This window comes from Elephas maximus, chromosome 8, assembly GCF_024166365.1.
Source record: "Elephas maximus indicus isolate mEleMax1 chromosome 8, mEleMax1 primary haplotype, whole genome shotgun sequence".
NCBI classification, from domain to species: Eukaryota; Metazoa; Chordata; class Mammalia; order Proboscidea; family Elephantidae; genus Elephas; species Elephas maximus.
In genome coordinates, this window is record NC_064826.1 from 11,052,622 (window position 1) to 11,070,559 (window position 17,938).

General features: G+C 42.4%; 1 protein-coding gene across 2 annotated transcripts in view; it reads left to right on the top strand.

The window, feature by feature from the left end:
• Positions 1-17,398, top strand: part of ZC3HAV1 (zinc finger CCCH-type containing, antiviral 1) — a 56,939-nt gene extending 39,541 nt beyond the window's left edge. The window contains exons 10-13 of one of the 2 annotated variants that reach the window (XM_049893443.1): positions 4,967-5,054; positions 7,260-7,390; positions 7,767-7,900; positions 11,173-17,398. In XM_049893443.1, the coding sequence (XP_049749400.1) occupies positions 4,967-5,054; positions 7,260-7,390; positions 7,767-7,900; positions 11,173-11,456 (637 nt within the window). In that variant the 3' untranslated portion in view covers positions 11,457-17,398. The other variant, XM_049893444.1, reaches the window with a different exon arrangement.
• Positions 17,399-17,938: the final 540 nt, after the last annotated feature.

The window sequence follows — 17,938 nt, forward strand, 5'->3', positions numbered from 1 at the left end:
AATTGTGCTCATGAGGAACCTGTACATGGATCAAGAGGCAGTTGTTCGAACAGAACAAGGGGATACTGAGTGGTTTAAAGTCAGGCAGGGTGTGCGTCGGGGTTGTATCCTTTCACCATACCTATTCAATCTGTATATTGAGCACATAAGCCGAGAAGCTGGACTATTTAAATAAGAACGGGGCATCAGGATTGGAGGAAGACTCATTAACAACCTGTGTTATGCAGATGACACAACCTTGCTTGCTGAAAGTGAAGAGGACTTGAAGCACTTACTAATGAAGATCAGAGACCACAGCCTTCAGTGTGCACTGCACCTCAACATAAAGGAAATAAAAATCCTCACAACTGGACCAATAAGCAACATTGTAATAAACAGTGAAAAAATTGAAGTCAAGGATTTCATTTTACTTGGATGCACAATCAACACCCATGGCAGCAGCAATCAAGAAGTCAAACGATAGATTGCAACGGGCAAATTAGCTGCAAAAGATCACCTTAAAGTGTGAAAAAGCAAAGATGTCACCTTGAGGACTAAGGCGCACCTGACCCAAGCCGTGGTGTTTTCAGTCACCTCATTTGCATGTGAAACTGGACAGTGAATAAGGAAGATTGAAGAAGAATTGATGCCTTTGAATTATGGTGTTGGCGAAGAATATTGAATACATGATGGACTGCCAAAAGAATGAACAAATCTCTCTTTGAAGTAGTACAACCAGAATGCTGCTCAGAACCGAGGATGGTGAGATTACGTCTCACATACTTTGAACACGTTATCAGGAGGAATCAGTCCCTGAAGAAGGACGTCATGCTTGGTAGATGGTCAGCGAAAAAGAGGAAGACCCTCTATGAGGTGGACTGACACAGTGGCTGCAACAGTGGGCTCAAGCATATCAACGATCGTGAGGACAGCTCAGGACTTGGCAGTGTTTCACTATGAGTTGGAACCGACTTGATGGCACCTAACAACAACAAGCTTTCCTGTCCCCTTCTGCCTTCTCTTCCTTGCACCTGGGCTGGTGTGCCCATTTAGTCTCGTATACATGGTTGAGCTGTGTGTATTCTTATTTGTTTTATGGGCCTGTCTAACCTTTGGCTGAAGGGTGAACCTCAGGAGTGACTTCAGTACTGAGTTAAGAGGTAGTCCGGGGGCCGTACTTTCAGGGTTTCTTCAGTCTCTGTGAGACTGGTAAGTCTGGTTCTTTTTTTGTGAGTTAGAATTTTGTTCTACATTTTTCTCCAGCTCTCTCCAGGACTGTCTATTGTGATCCCTGTCAGAGCAGGTGGTGGTGGTAGCCAGGCACCACCCAGTCGTGCTAGATTCAGTCTGGTGGAGGCCGTGGTAGTTGTGGTTTGTCCTCAACTTACTTTTAATCTGCATATCCTTCCAGCCTCACCTCCTGCCACTGCCTCGTTTTCTCTGAATTTCTTCATTCAAATTCCCAAGAGTTAGAATCTGATGGGCCTAGCTATCTAAGATTCCTTCCAGTTCTTTTAGTATTCAAGTTAATAAAGTGAGAATAGTGCAGTGTTGGGGGGAGGGAGGAGTCAAGTTCATGTCCTCTTGGAGTTTACATTCCTCTGGATGTGACAATGTAAGTAACTATTTCAGTTAGTGACAAGTGTAGGTGGGGAAAAAAGCTGAGTAAGAGGTTAGGGGGGCTCTTTGCATTCAACTAATGAATGAGATCTTCATAGCTGCTTCTTGGAGTCCCTGGGTGGTGTAAACCGTTGAGCACTCAGCTGCTAACTGAAAGGTTGAAGGTTCAAGTCCACCCAGATGTGCCTCGGAAGAAAGGCCTGGCGATCTAGTACCGAAAACTCAGCCATTAAAAATCCTGCGGAGCACACTTCTACTCTGACACGTATGGGAGACCCAGGAGGCAGAGTCGACTTGGCAGCAACTGATTGACTGGTTTAACTATTTCGTATTCATTGAAATGTTTCTGGCAGGACGTCTTACCAAATTTTGTTTAAACGGTATTTCCTTAAAGCAACAAAGCTGATCTTAAAAATAAGACCTGTAGTTTGTAGCAGTTCTATGGGGAGGAGATGGTCTCTCTAACAAATGGTGCTGGCAAACCTGGATAACAATTGCAGAAAAATGAACCACGATCCACATTTCACACCACACACAAAACCCAACAGAAAATGGATCAAAAACCTAAATGTTAAACCTGAAACTATAAAGTCCGAAAAAAAGTTCAGAAAAATAAAACTATAAAGTTCAAGGAAGAAAAACGTAGGGCCAAAGCTAGAGGCCCTAATTTATGGCATAAATAGACTATCCAACATAGCTAAAAATGCACAAACAGTAGAAGATGAGCTACATAACTGGGAGCTCCTAAAAATTAACTATGTATGCTCATCAAAAGGCTTCACCAAAAGAGTAAAAAGAGAACCTAGAGACTGGGAAAAAATTTTTGCAACGGCATATCTGACAAGAGTCTCATCTCTAAAATTTATAGGAAACTTCAGTGCCTCAACAGCAAAAATACAATCCAGTTGAAAAATGGGCAAAGGCCACGAACAGACACTGTACCAAAGAAGGCATTCAGGTGGCTAACACATGAAGAGATGCCTGTGACCTTTAGCCCTTAAAGCGATGTAAATCAAAACTACAATGACATACCATCTCACCCTGGCAACAATGGCACTGACCAAAAAACAGAAAGCAACAGATGCTAGCGAGGTTGTGGGGAGATTGGAACTCTTCATGACCTGCTGGTGGGAATGTAAAATGGTATAACCACAGTGGAAAACAGCATGGCGCTTCCTTAAAAAAGCCAGAAATAGAAATACCATACAATCCAGCAGTTGCATTCCTAGGTATGTATCCTAGAGATACAAGAGCAGTGACGTGAATAGATACATACACACTCACGTTCATTGCAGCATTATTCACAATAGCAAAAAGATGTCCATCAAAGGATAAATGGATAAACAAATTGTGGTACATATCAATGGAATACTACGCAATGATGAAGAGTCATGAAGAATCCATGAAACGTCTCACAACATGGATGAATCTGGAGGATATTATGCTGAGTGAAATAAGTCAATCATAGAAGGACAAATATTGTATGAGATCCCCATTATAAAAAGACAATAATAGGTTTTCACACAGAAAGAAATGTTCTTTGATGGTTACCAAGGATGGGAGGGGGAGGGAGAGAGAATCACTAGAATAGTGGACACGTGTTAGCTCTGGTGAACTATACAATATGGGGAGGTTAGCACAGCCTGACCAAGGCAGAGGAAGACACTAAGTGACACATAAGAATAAAGGGCAACGACAGTAAATGCTATAACATATACAATCCTGCAACAGCAGTAATAACAACCAGTAATTTGTGAGTGGGTACATAGATAGATACGTATGCTAAGTTGGTATGGGAGGTCGTACGGGAGTACACCCACGTGCATAAGTTGGTGCAGTTGTGGCTATTCCTATATACATATGTGTATGTGCTGCATGTCTGTTCATATATATAATGGAGCACATAGGGGGCACAGGCGTGGAAACTTCTTAGACATAGCCAAACACCTCGTGGGAGTGAGCTAAGGACCATGGTCTTGAGGGACATCTAGGTCAACTGGCATAACATAGTTCTTAAAAATAATGTTCTACATCCTGGTTTGGTGAGTAGTATCTGGGGTCTCAAAAGCTTTCGATTGGCCATCTAAGATACAATTATTGGTCTCTTCCCATCCAGAGCAAAGGAGTGAAGAAAACCAAAGACTCAAGGGAGCAATTAGTCCAAAGGACTAATGACCCACATGAACCACAGCCTCCTCTAGCCTGAGACCGGAAGAACTAGATGGTGCCCGGCTACTGCTACTGATTGCTCTGAACAGGATCACAATAGAAGGTCCCAGTTAGAATGGGCAAAAAAATGTAGAACAAAGTTCAAATTCAGACTAACTGGTTTGTTGGAGGCTTGGAGGAACCCCTAAGACTATCGCCCTAAGACATCCTTCTAAGTGGGAACTGAAGCCACTCCTGGAGGCCACCTTTCAGCCAAATAATAGACTGGCCTACAAAACAAATGACAAGAACCGTGAGGAATGTGCTTCTTAGAACAATAAACTATATGAGACCGAAGGGGCAACATTTGCCCAGAAGCAAAGATGAGAAGGCAGGGAGGGGGCAGGGAAACTGGATGAATGGAAATGGGGAACCCAGGGTGGAAACAGCAAGAGTCCTGACACATTGTGGGAATAGCAGCCTATGTCATGAAACGATTTGTGTGTAAATTATTGATTGGGAAATGAATTTGCTGTGTAAACTTTCACTTAAAGAGCAATAAAGTGTTCAAAAAACAAACAAAAAAGAGTGTAGGCTTTCTGACACCAAGCTGTATCGTTCTTTCTGTGCATGGACGTTGCCGAGAGAAGATGTTGGTTTGTGGCATTTCCAGGTATCTCATGTCATTGGCCCATGGTCTGTCTCAACATTTTACATATGTCACAGTTGTCTCACACTTGTCCATCTACTCTTTCCCCTGTCTGGAAACGTCTGCATCATTGTTCCCATGGGCCCAGCATCTGCATAGCCCAGCTCGACCGCCATTTTTTCCTGTAAAAACTTTACTGGTGAGTGCTTTTTTAAGCACAATTCCTGGTACATCTCTACTAGGCATATGTGGAGCCCTGGTGGTGTAGTGGTTAAGAAATCAGCTGCTAAACAAAAGGTCGGGTGTTCAAATCCGCCAGCAGCTCCTTGGAAACCCTGTAGTATAGGGCTGCTATCAGTTGGGACTGACTTGATGGCACCTAACAACAACAACACTGCTACATCTCTGCCAGGCATATGTAGGGAGGTAGTCCAAAGGAAATTCCAGAAACGAACATCTGAATTTCCAAAGGAGGCCCTGGCTGCGTGGCTGGAAGTTAAGGATAGAATGTCCCTTGGGCATATGGAGCAGGGAGCCAAGCCACCAATCTTTACTCTTTCTTATTTGTAGCTGTGAGCTGGCACCATCCCGACTCGAGCCTGTCACCTCAAACGTTCCTCCCTCGGACCATCCCCCCTTGCTCCCGAATGGCTATAAGGTAATGGCTTTTTTGTACTTCAGTGGGTAAACTTTTTGAAGGTGGGGAAGAGTGCTTTGGTATGAGAGTGTGTATTTGCCTGTTCATAGGAATGAATTGCCTCCAGAACTCTTGGATCAAGATTTAAAGGAAGAAGTCCCAGTGGTGAGGACATTGCTCCTCTCCTTCACCAGGAACAGCCAACCCTGTTGGGCACCTCAGGCTGTACAAGCTCAGCCACACATGAGCTCACTGGGACAGACCCTTTAAAAAACCTGTGAGATAGATATTAGTACCTCTATTTTTTAAATATATTACTTTAAAAAAAATTGACATGAAATTCACATAACATAAAACTAACCATTTTAAGGTGGACAATTGGGTGGCATTGATTAATTTCAGTATGTTGTATCTAGTTCCAATTCCAAACAGTTTTCATAGGCCCTAAAGGAAAACCCGATCCTATTAAGCCATTAAACAGTTAATCCCCCTTTTCCGCCCACCCCCCCCCGATCCCTGGCAACCACTAACCTTTCTTTGGTTTCCATGGATTTACCTATTTTGGATTTTTTATATAAATGGAACTAGTATCTCTATTTTAAGAACAGGAGCCGTGGTGGTACAGTGGTTAAAGCGCCTAGCTGCTAACTGAAAGGTCCGCAGTTGAAATTCACCAGCCGCTCCAAGGGAGAAAGATGTGGCAGTCTGCTTCCGTAAAGATTTGCAGCCTTGGAAACCATGGAGTTGCTATGAGTCGGAATCAACTCAAGGGCGGTCAGTTTGGATTATTTTAAGAACAAGTAAACTGGAACTCAGAGAGTAAAAGTGACTTGGCCATTGTTGTTAGGTGCTGTTGAGTCAGTTCCCACTCATAGCGACCCTATATACAACAGAATGAAACACTGCCCGGTTCTGCGCCATCCTCACGGTCGTAGTTGTGTTTGAGCCCATTGTTGCAACCACAGTGTCAATCCATCTCATCGAGGGTCTTCCTCTTTTTCACTGACCATTTACTTTACGAAGCATGATGTCCTTCTCCAGGGACTGCTCCCTCCTGATAACATGTCCAAAGTATGTGAGACGAAGTCCCTTCATCCTCGCTTCTAAGGAGCACTCTGACTGTACTTTTTCTAAGACAGATTTGTTCATTTTTCTGGCAGTCCGTGGTGTATTCAATATTCTTTGCCAACACCATAATTGAAAGGCATCAGCTCTTCTTCAATCTTTATTCATGTGCATGCTTTCATGTGCATATCAGGTGGTTGAAATATGATGGGTTAGGTCAGATGTACCTTAGTCCTCAAAGTGACATCTTTGGTTTTTAACACTTTAAAGACAGCTTTTGCAGTAGATTTGCCCCAGGGAATACATCGTTTGATATCTTGACTCCTGCTTCCATGGGCGTTGACCATGGATCTGAGTAAAATGAAATCCTTGACAAGTTCAATCTTTTCTCTGTTTTTCATGATGTTGTTTATTGGTCCAGTTATGAGGATTTTGGTTTTCTTTAAGTTAAGATGTAATCCATACTGAAGGCTGTGGTCTTTGACTTTCAGCAGGCAAGGTTGTGTCATTTGCATATCCCAGGTTGTTAATGAGTCGACCTTCAATCCTGATGCCAAATTCTTCTTCATGTAGCCCATCTTCTTGGATTATTTGCTCAGCATACAGATTGAATAAGTATGCTGAAAGGATACAACCCTGACACACACCTTTCCTGATTTTAAACCATGCAGTGTCCGCTTGTTCTGTTCAAACAACTGCCTCTTGGTCAGCCTATTAGTTGGAGTTAAAAAGCAGGTTTCTATGGAAGTCAGACAAATGGTGCCCCATCCACATGGTTGGGTGAAATTATCCCTATGTGGTCTGCCCCCTCACTGTGCTCCAGCCGTGGTTGCAGGCAGCTCTGACCCTGCCCTGGTTTTGGAACATTAGGCCAGGAACTCACCATATCACTGGAGTCAGTGACATACGTGGTGCCTCCCTTTGCCTTCCATAGCCATAATGTGTTGGCCTTACGTCTTCCTGAACGAACAGCTGCTGGTGCTTGTCTGGGCATTCCTGGAGAGAGCTGCCAGAGGTGGCACCCCTGAGCCAGCTTATCCCAACTGCTGATCCCATTGAGGCCTGGAAATGATTCTCCACGGCCTAGGAGGCCACACGTGTGGATATACCATGCTTGAAATATTCCTTCCTTCACATTAAAAAAAATTTTTTTTTTTTTAGTTGTCAATAATCAGTGAGCGACTTCCAGAGTATACCATGATAAGTGAGAGTTTTAAAGCCTCCATGAAAAATTTCAAGATTGAAAAGATAAGGAAGATCCATAACCCAGAGCTGTTGGATGCTTTTCAAAGGTCGGTGGCCACTTGAGCTGATTTCCTTACATAAAGTTAGAATGAATCACTTAAGGTCCCTTCTTTTAGATTTGTGTTCACTGATTTATTTTAGTCATCAACAGTTTCTTCGATCTCTAGTTTTGTTTTCATTGTGTAAACCCCAAGCTTCTCTCTTTTGGCTTTATAATTTCACAATTCAGTAATTTTATAGGTCTACTAGGTAAAATTTTTTATAAATGTACTTTTTCACAGCTACTGTCTTAATGTTCATAACTCCATTCTGAAAGCTGGTACAATAAAATTTGACCATGGGTAGACTTTAGCTGGGATTAATGTTATTAGCCAGAGTGAAGACGGGAGTTCTCGGTATTAAATCTCTCATTTCCAATGTTAGGAAAAAAGCGAAGATGAAGAATGCCAATGAAAAAATCCTCTTTTATGCAACAAACCGCAGCCACATGGATTCTATCTGTGCGAATAACTTTGACTGGACCTTACATGGAACTCATGACACCAAATATGGAAAAGGTTTGTGCTGGAATAAAAATAAATAAATAAAAATAAAAAAATATGGAAAAGGTTTGTGCTGGAATAGAGAAGCCTAATTAGGGGAGTCGTAAGGCAGGCGCTAGAATATGTTTTTACTCTAAGATGTATGTGATTATTTTGTGTTAACCAGCATATCTAGGCTTTAGCAGTTGTCTTAGGGTTCTCGAAGGAACAGAATCGTTGATATATATGTATATATATGTATATATATGTTATCACTGATAGAGAAAGAAAGAGAGATTGATTTACTTTGAGCAATTGGCTTACACGAGTGTGGGGGACTGGCAAGTCCCAAATCCGTAGGTCAGGTGACAGGAAGAGTGAGGTGGGAGTTCTGCCAAAATGCCTGTTTATAGTCTAGAATCACAGTCCACCCTTGGGAAACCTCCTTTTTGCTGTTAAGTCCTTCAGCTGATGGACTGATCACATCACATTACATTAGACTACGTTATGGAAGGTGATTACATTACATGAGTTTACGTTAGAGCCTGGGTGGCCCAAGCAGTTAAGCACTCAACTACCAGCTGAATGGCTGGTGGTTTGAACCTACCTAGAGGCTTCTAAGAATACAGGCCTGGTGATCTGCTTCCAAAAGGTTACAGCCATGAACACCGTATGGAATAATTATATTCTGCACACACACATGGGGTTGCCATGAGTTAGAGTCAACTCAAAGGCAACTAATAACCGCAGACTATACGATGGAAGGTAGTCTGCTTTGATTTAGGCCAGCTGACTTCATCACATGTAACTACCCCACATCAGCATCTAGTCTAGTGTTTGGCCAAACAACTGGGAACCATAGGCTAGCCAAGCTGACATATACAGTTAACCATCACAGCAGTCACGGGGAGAAAAACAAGCTCACATTAACCTGAAATGTCCCCATTATAGTGCTTCAACTGATTGTGGCTCGATGCTGGAACTTAGCATTGCTCTGGACTTTTACTTTTTCTAGAAGTGGCCAAAAGTCTCACCTGTGCTTGCGCACCACTCTGCCTGCTGTCTGCAGCCACCATCCAGTTCTGGCCATGGTCTATCTGACTCGTGTCCGTGCATGCTCATGCTTGCAGACTATTCTGTCTGCAGTGTGCAGTCATCACCTGGTTCAGGCCATGGTCTTCTAACTCATGTCCATGCCTGCCCGTGCTTGTACACCACTCTATGTGCAGTCTGCAATCATCACCCAGTTCTGGCCATGGTCTACCTGACTCATGTCCATACCTGTCCATGCTTGCAAACCACTCTATCTGCAGTCTGCAGTCATCACCCAGTTCTGGCTGTGGTCTTCCTGACTCATGTCCACTCTTGCCTGTCCTTACAAACCACTCCATCTGCTGTCTGCAGTCTTCACCCAGGCTGCTTATGTATAAAGGATTGCATGGAAAAAAAGTGCCATGTTTTGACAAATGATCCTGGTACATAAGTTTATTGAATGAATGAAAAACTGAATCAAAGTAGGGTACAGAAAAGCGGCATGTTAATGAAACTGAAGCAAGATCTCTAGGACAGAAAAAAAGATAGCTAGGTCAAAACAAACAAAGTTGGGAGAAGAGTGATTAGGGAAGACAAGAGCTTCGCAAAGACCAAGAGAGGCTGGAGACAGCACGGCACATTTCAGGAGCTGGCAGAAGTCATGCAGTGGAAGCGACAAAAGAGGAGGCTGGAGGTGTAAGCTAGGGACAGATCCTGGAAGCCCTATTAGGGGACAGATTTTATCTAAAGGGCACTGGTCACCACCTGATGGCTTTAGGAGGGGAAATGACCCAGACTGCAGGTGGAAAAGCCAATTAGGATACATCAAGAGTCCAGGTCAGAAATGAGGTTGTCCTGGGCCAGCGTGGTGGCAGGGGGGGATGAAGAGGATGCTGGGGTTCAGGAGGTCTATTCCCTGAGAGGGGTATTTGCAACAGCAAAATAGTTCAGGTCTTCAGAGAGTGGGCTGCAAGGTTGGGTCTCAGGGTTGGTCACTGAAGCAGATGTACACTGCAAATTATATAAGCTCGATGTAAAACCCCCTGAAGTTACTTACAGTAATGGTCTTTCCTTTCCGAATGGACAATGATAAAGACATCCTCCAAAGCTCTTTAATACCCATCTAAAGAATCATCTTGTCATTGGTTTCACAAGTCTTTGATTCAGTCAGTTAACACTGATAAGCAAAGTCATCAAATATTCAAATCAGCATTTAGACTTCCTCTCAAAATAAAAAAATTCAGTCGAACAAGTATAAAAGTAATTCAGTGCCATTAACTATCTTCAGATTTTGAAAAAGCAAATTCTTATCAAGCAATAATAATGCCCCTGGGAGGGGGAAAAAAGGAATAGAAATGCCTATTGATTTCATTCCATTTGCTTTAGGTCAAATCTATTTTTTATTGATAATTCCACAGCATTTCTTTTATAGCTTTTACATGCATAACTGAGAAAATTTCACTTATCTCATAATGCTAGCTTTCTGGAATGTAGGTAAGAATGTGAAAAAGTGAATAGGGATGTTACGAATAGTCTAAGGAGTGGTTATAAAATTCCTCTACTGAAGATCATGTATGTTTATGCTTGGGAGCCCCTCAGAGTCTATTTAGTCTTGTTTTGTAGGCAGTGTTTTTTTCTCAGAAGTCAGGCAAAGAAATGTTAGAGGCAGGCAGCAAGAAGCTTTTCAGAGAGGAGTGAGGAAAAAAAAAAAATCTGCAAAACACGAACATGGTAACATAACAATTTTTCTCATTCTGGAGCTACTAGTGTAAGAGTATAGTCCTAGTCACTGCGTAACTCAGAGGGCATCCCTGTGTTACAATACAGTTCAAGGGTAGAATTCGCAAATTCCATGCGGGAGACTGGGGTTTGATTCCTAGCCAATGTACCTCACGTGCAGCCACCACCCATGTTTTAAAGAAAGGTTTATAAATTTCTGTAAGGGAATGTTAAGGAGCCCTGGAGGTGCAATAGTTAAACACTTGGCTGCTAACCAAATGGTCAGTGGTTCAAATCCACCAGCTGCTCTTTGGAAGAAGGATGTGGCAGTCTGCTTTCATAAAGATTTACAGCCTATGAAACCCATGGGGGCAGTTCCACTCTGTTTTATAGGGTCTCTATGAGTTGAAAATCAGCTTGTCAGCGCCCAGCAACGAGGTAATGGTGACGTATGTCTAGTAAACAGTCATCAGGTGATCCTATGTAAATATTCTTAGAAACTACAGAAGCTTCTTTTATAATAATTCTTGATTTTCTTTTTCTCTGATTATTTCTAGGAAATTACTTTGCCAAAGAAGCCATCTGTTCCCACAAAAATTACCTGTGTGATGACAAAAACGTGGTTATGTTTGTAGCCCGGGTCCTGGTTGGGGATTTCATTGAAGGAAATATGGCATACACATGTCCTCCTCCCCGATTTTCTGACCCGGAGACTCGGTATGACAGCTGTGTGGATACAAGGTTGAATCCCTCGATTTTCATCATCTTTCAGAAAGATCAGATCTACCCAGAATATGTGATTGAGTATACTGAAACAGACAAAGCCTGTGTGATTAGTTAGACACGATGACTTCGGCATCATAGCGGACAATGTTCTGCTCACTTACAGAACCAAATTGCCCGGATAATGGTTACACTTTTACATTTTCCACACCTGGTTGTATGTCTTCAATTGATGGTTCCCCAGTTTTGCTGCATATTTGAGTTGCCTGGTGTATTCATTGCCTAGGGCTGCCATAAGAAAGCGGTGGCTTTATCCAACAGAAATTCATTGTCCCAGCTCTGGAGGCTGGGAGTCCAAGATCAGGGTATCAGCCTTGTTGATTCCTTCTGAGGACTCTGAGAAAGAAACTGTTCCATGCTCTTTCCTAGCTTCTGGTGGCTCCCGGCATTCCTTGACTTGCAGCTGCAGTGTCACACGGCGTCCTTCCTTCGTCTCCCTGTCTCTGTGTCTCTCCTCTTTTATAAGGAAACGAGTCACATAGGAATAGGTTCCACCCTACTCCAATATGACCTCATGTTCACCGAACAGATAACATCCTCAAAGACCCTATATCCAAACGGGGTCACATTCAAAAGTACCAGGGTTAGGACTTCAACATACCTTTTTGGGAGACACGATTCAATCCATAACCTACTGGCGTCGAGTCAATTTCAACACATAGCGACCCTATAGGACAGAGTAGAACTGCTGTACTCTGTCCTATAGGTTTCTAAGGCTGTAAATTATTAGTGAAGCAGACTGGCACATCTTTCTCCCAAGGAGCTGCTGGTAGGTTCAAACTGCTGACTGCCACTGGTAGGCTCGAACTGCTGACTTTTCTGTTAGCAGCCAAGCACTATAACCACTGTACCACCAAGGCTCCATTCAATCCATTGTTGTTGTTAGGTGCCATCGAGTTGGTTCTGACTCATAGCGACCCATATGTACAATAGAACGAAACACTGCCCAGTCCTGCGCCATCCTCACAATCGTTACGTTTGAACCTATGTGGCAGCCACTATTTCAATCCATCTCATTGAGGATCTTCCTTTTTTTTGCTGACCCTCTACTGAGCATGATGTCCCTTGCCAGGGACTGTTCCTCCTGACAACATGTCCAAAGTACGTGAGACACAATCTCGCCATCCTTACTGCTAAGGAGCATTCTGGCTGTGCTTCTTGCAAGACAGATTTGTTCGTTTTTCTGGTAGTCCGTGGTATAGTCAATATTCTTCTCCAACACCACAATTCAAAGGCGTCAGTTCTTCGGTCTTCCTTAGTCATCGTCCAGCTTTCTATGCATATGATGAGATTGAAAATACCATGGCTTAGGCCAGGCGCATCTTAGTCCTCAAAGTGACATCTTTGTTTTTCAATACTTTGAAGAGGTTTTTTGCAACAGATTTGCCTAGTACATCATTTGATTTCTTGACTGCTGCTTCCATGGGCATTGATTGTGGATCCAAGTAAAATAAAATCCTGGACAACTTCAGTTTTTTCTCTGCTTTTCATTATGTTGCTTATTGGTTCAGTTGTGAGGATTTTTGTTTTCTTTATATTCAGGTGTAATCCGTATGAAGGCTGACATCTTTGATCTTCATCAGTAAGTGCTTCAAGTCCTTTTCACTTTCAGCAAGCAGGGTTGTGTCATCTGCATATTGCAGGTTAATAAGTCTTTCTCCAATCCTGATGCTGTGTTCTTCATATAGTCCAGCTTCTCAGATTATTTGCTTAACATATGGATCGGATAGATACGGTGAAAGGATACAGCCCTGACACACACCTTTCCTGACTTTAAACCAGTCAGCATCCACTTGTTTTTTGGGAACAACTGCCTCTTGGTCTATGTACAGATTCTGCATGAGCACAATGAATTGTTCTGGAATTCTCATTCTTCACAGTGTTATCGATAATTTGCGATGATTTTATGATCCACAGAGTCAAATGCCTTTGCATAGGCAATAATATGTAAGTAAACATCTTTCTGGTATTCTCTGCTTTCAGCCAAGACCCATCTGACATCAACAATGATATCCCTTGTTCCATGTTTTCTGAATCAGTCTTGAATTTCTGGCAGTTCCTGTCGATGTACTGCTGCAACCATTTTTTAATGATCTTCAGCACAATTTTACGTGTGTGTGATATTAATGATATTGTTCGATAATTTCTGCATTCCATTGGATCACCTTTCTTTGGAATGGGCACAAATATGGATCTCTTCCAGTCAGTTGGCCAAGTAGCTGTCTTTCAAATTTCTTGGCATAGACAAGCGAATACTTCGTGTGTTGCATCCGCTGAGATGTTGAAGCATCTCTGTTGGTATTCTATCAATTCCTGGAGACTTTCCCTAATGCCTTCAGTGCAGCGTGGACTTCTTCCTTCAGCACCATCGGGTCATGATCATATACTACCTTCTGAAGCGGTTGAACGTTTACTAATTCTTTTTGGTACAGTGACTCTGTGTATGCCTTCCATCTTCTTTTGAAGCTTCCTGTGTTCTATATTTTGCCCATAGAATCCTTTAATATTGCCGCTCGAGGCTTGAATTTTTTCTTCAGTTCTTTCACCTTGAGAAATGCTGAGCATGTTCTTCTCTTTTGATTTTCTAACTCTAGGTCTTTGCACATTTGGTTATAATCCTTTGGCTATTCAAGCTGCCCTTTGAAATATTCTGTTCAGCTCTTTTTCATGATCATTTCTTCCATTTGCTTTAGCTACTTGGCATCGAAGAGCAAGTTTCAGAGTCTTAGAAAGTCTAACATCCATTTTGGTCTTTCTTTCCTGTCTTTTAATGACCTTTTGCTTTCTTCATGTATGATGTCCTTGACGTCATCCCATAACTTGTCTCATCTTCAGTCATCAGTGTTCAGTGTGTCAAATCTATACTTGAGATGGTCTCCAAATTCATGTGGGATACACTGAATCTATAACACCTGGTAATCTCTTGATCTCGGTGCCCAGATCCATTAAATCACAAGGTCGCAGGTAAGAGCCAGGCAGCAGTATTATTTATGGATCCCAGGTCAATCCCACGTGTAGCAAAGCTTGGGAACCACTGTCTTAGATGCAATTTTGTCCAGGCTGATTTCTAATTTTTTTTTTTTTTTATCGTAACAACCTTTTCTCTTCATTTACTGTACAGTGTGGTTTTGTTTAGGTTAAATTGAATGAAAATTAAGAAATTTGGGGAAATTCTAAAAATACCTATTGAAAGAAGGACAGAAGACATTACAGCCTTAGACGGAAGGTTGAAAGACTGGGGGGAAAATGCTCAGGGGCAAACTGGGGAAAAAAAGGCTATTTAAAATGCGATTATAGACATACCACAATACTGTGTCGTATATTTGTGGTGAAACCTTCTGGGCACACATTTATTTATCTCGAAGTTTATTTAGGGGATAGATCACATATAGGTGACTCTTCTGGTATGCAACAAAAAGCTGCCAAGCATGGCCCAGAGAGAAGCAACCAGCTGGAGTTCCTTGCCCATAGGGCTCTGTGTACAATTATGGCAATGGAGATATTTACCTTCTACTTAATATGATTGCAGAGAGGAAATCTTTTTCAAATCAGGCTTTCATGGCGTGTCCATGTTTTGGGGGGATTGCCACATTGCCAGGTGTTTTGAGAAATGTTGTCTCTTCTCAGCAGGAGACTGAGCTTCAGTAACCAGATTCATACAAGCATGACTTATAAACCCGAGTGCTATTGTAGTCGTTCGATGCAGCAGATGAGGCTTACCCTTAAACTAACCTGTGCCTCCTTCAGTGTTCTGAGAGCCCCCCTCTCCCCAAGCAGTCCCCATACCCGGTTTTACCTTGTAAACATCTCTTTATCTGCTTCTAAGTTGTTCTCTATTTAGCAGAAAGAATGGTCATTTTTTTAAATATACTTAATAATGGTCTTTTAAAAACATAAATACGATTAAGCCTTTAGGATAAAGTTCAAAGTCATGGCCATAGCCCTACATGGTCTCTCCCTCCCTACCCTACCCCTCTTGTTTCTGTCAGCTCCTTGGCGCCCCGCTCTTCACCTAGGTCAGTGATTCTCACCTAGCACGCCTGCCTTTTTTCCTTTTTAGTGACAACGGCTTTGTAATATTGCCTTTATTATCCTGACATGCAAGTCATAGGAAATATACTTGACCTAAAAACACACGTAATTTTACAAATAAACTGAAAGTGAACTAAATTCAATATAACAGGGAAATAAAGGGTATGCAGAAGTCAGGTGCTGACATCTGCGCCTAGTGAATAAACGTGTACTTCAAAGAAGGTGGAAACTCAAGCTGTTTTGCTCAATTGGGAAAATCAAAAAGTAGGGATACGAGCGGACATTAGAATAAAAACCAGTGATGCAATAATTTATTTGCATGTGATAATACTTATTTTTATATGATAAATGAACGAAACAACCTTACTTGAAATAAAGGTAATATGCAAGAAAATGTATAGACTGTCGAAGTGGAGAACACGTGGAGCTATGATGTTCTTGCAGGCGAGTTACTAGTCATACAAGAATGTCCAGCAAGACATTCCAGATTCGTATAGGGTACAGAATCACTCTTTATGATTATTGCAAGATGTTCAGCAATCCATATTGGCTCCCCCACATTAAATGCCAGGGCACCCCCATCCCCATCACGGTGGCAACCACAAATCCCAGCAGACCTATTGGTCCTTTTTAGAAAATAGATATTTTTTGACATTCTCTCGCTGTCCTGTGATAATTCATAGGTGATATAATCTATTTACACACAAAAATCCATTTAATGCCCAAGGTCTATTATAACAGAGAAGTCAAGGAAAGGAATTTGTAATGACAGTTGTATAAATTTCAGTATGTAAATGCTCAGGTATGACTATGCTGTAAAACATCATGGAATAGCCATATGTTTACCCCAGTTGTAATGAACAGGATTGCATTTAAGAGTCGATAAGAGGCTGCCCTATTAAGAAGTATAGGAAAGTGAAAGATTAAAGACTAGAAGAGAATCCAGTATCAGGGTACGTCATAACACCATATACCTTATCTGTCTATGGTAAGGGAAAGTGCGAAATTAACCTTAACTGAAATAAGGATAACAGGACAAGCCAGATTATCCTGATGGCTTATATCCTCTCAGACGAGCTGCAGGTCCTACATAGATGTCCTGGCAGATGTTCGAAAGTCGTACAGGGTGCGGGACAGTTCTTCCTTGTGTGGGAACAGCCCACATGCAGCAGGACATCTGTTACCCCTGGCTGCATCCACTCAATGCCAGTAATGGCCCCCATGATTGTGAAACCAGCAATACGCCCATCAGTTTCCAAACTACACAGGCGGGAACCACTGACCTAGTTAATACCTAAGTTAATCTTTTAACTAGTTGCCATTTAGTTGATTCTGACTCATGGCGACCCATGGGTGTCAGAGTAGAACGGTGCTTCCAGTTAGCACGCAAGTGCATCAACTGTTTGCATCACCCAGGGACTCCTGTGGCATCCTTAGCTTAACTGTTATTTCCATAGGGAGCCCCTCAGTGGTGCAAATGGTTAACTCGATGATCTAGTGGAAAGGCTGGAGGTTTGAATCCACCCAGAGGCACCTTGGAATCTACTGAAGGGGTTGAAAACTGGAGCATAGTTTTGCTGGGACACACATGGGGTCGCCATGATGCCAACTCAATGGCAACTAGTTTGGTATTTTCTTTTTTTTGGTTTTACTTCCATGAGGTCTTTAGGTTTCAGATCCTTGTCTCCCAAACCGCAGGTTTTTAAAATATTTTGCGCCTTGCTTTGTTCATTTTTAGCATTTATGTAACATGAATTGTCTGCTTTCTGCCTTAGAATGTAAGCCCCATGCGGGCAGAGTCTAGGTCTGGCCACACCCAAAGCCTACCCAAATTTGGTGCCTGATTCTCTGTGTGTCCTACAAATTTTGTGGACTAAATTAAGTGCAACTGTTTATATTTCAATAGTTGTATTTCCTCTTGTTCCTCTTCAAGCTTAATTTCAGATCGTTTAATAAAAAGGAATTCATACCAACTTTGCTCTGCTGCCTTTATTTGCTCTCCTAGGTATCTCCAAAAAGATAATTGACCACAGACTCCAGTTAATTGAGTGGGGGATAGATAATGTGTTTTGCCCCTTCTAGTTTTCTGTTCCAGTGGAGTCCTGGTGGTGCAGTGGTTAAAGCACTCAGCTGCTAACTATAAGGTCACTGGCTCAGCTGCTGTTGGACAGGAGAAAGATGTGGTCCTCTGCTTCTGTAAAGATTACAGCCTTGGAAGCCCTGAGGGAGCAGTTCTACTCTGTCCTGTAGGGTTGCTATGAGTGAGTTTGGTTTTTGGTTTTCCCTTCCAGGGCTCCCTGACCAGGGAGCAGCAGCCTTTATTTAGCACACTGCAGGGCAAGGCAGGATGGGGGGATGAAGCTGCAGCTGGTGTCTTAGTCGCCTAGTGCTGCTATGAGAAAAATACAAGTGGGTGGCTTTAAAGCACAGAAGCTTATTTTCTCATGGTTATGGAGGCTAAAAGTCCAAAGCGGGGTCTCAAGCCATGTTGATTCCCACCATTAAAAT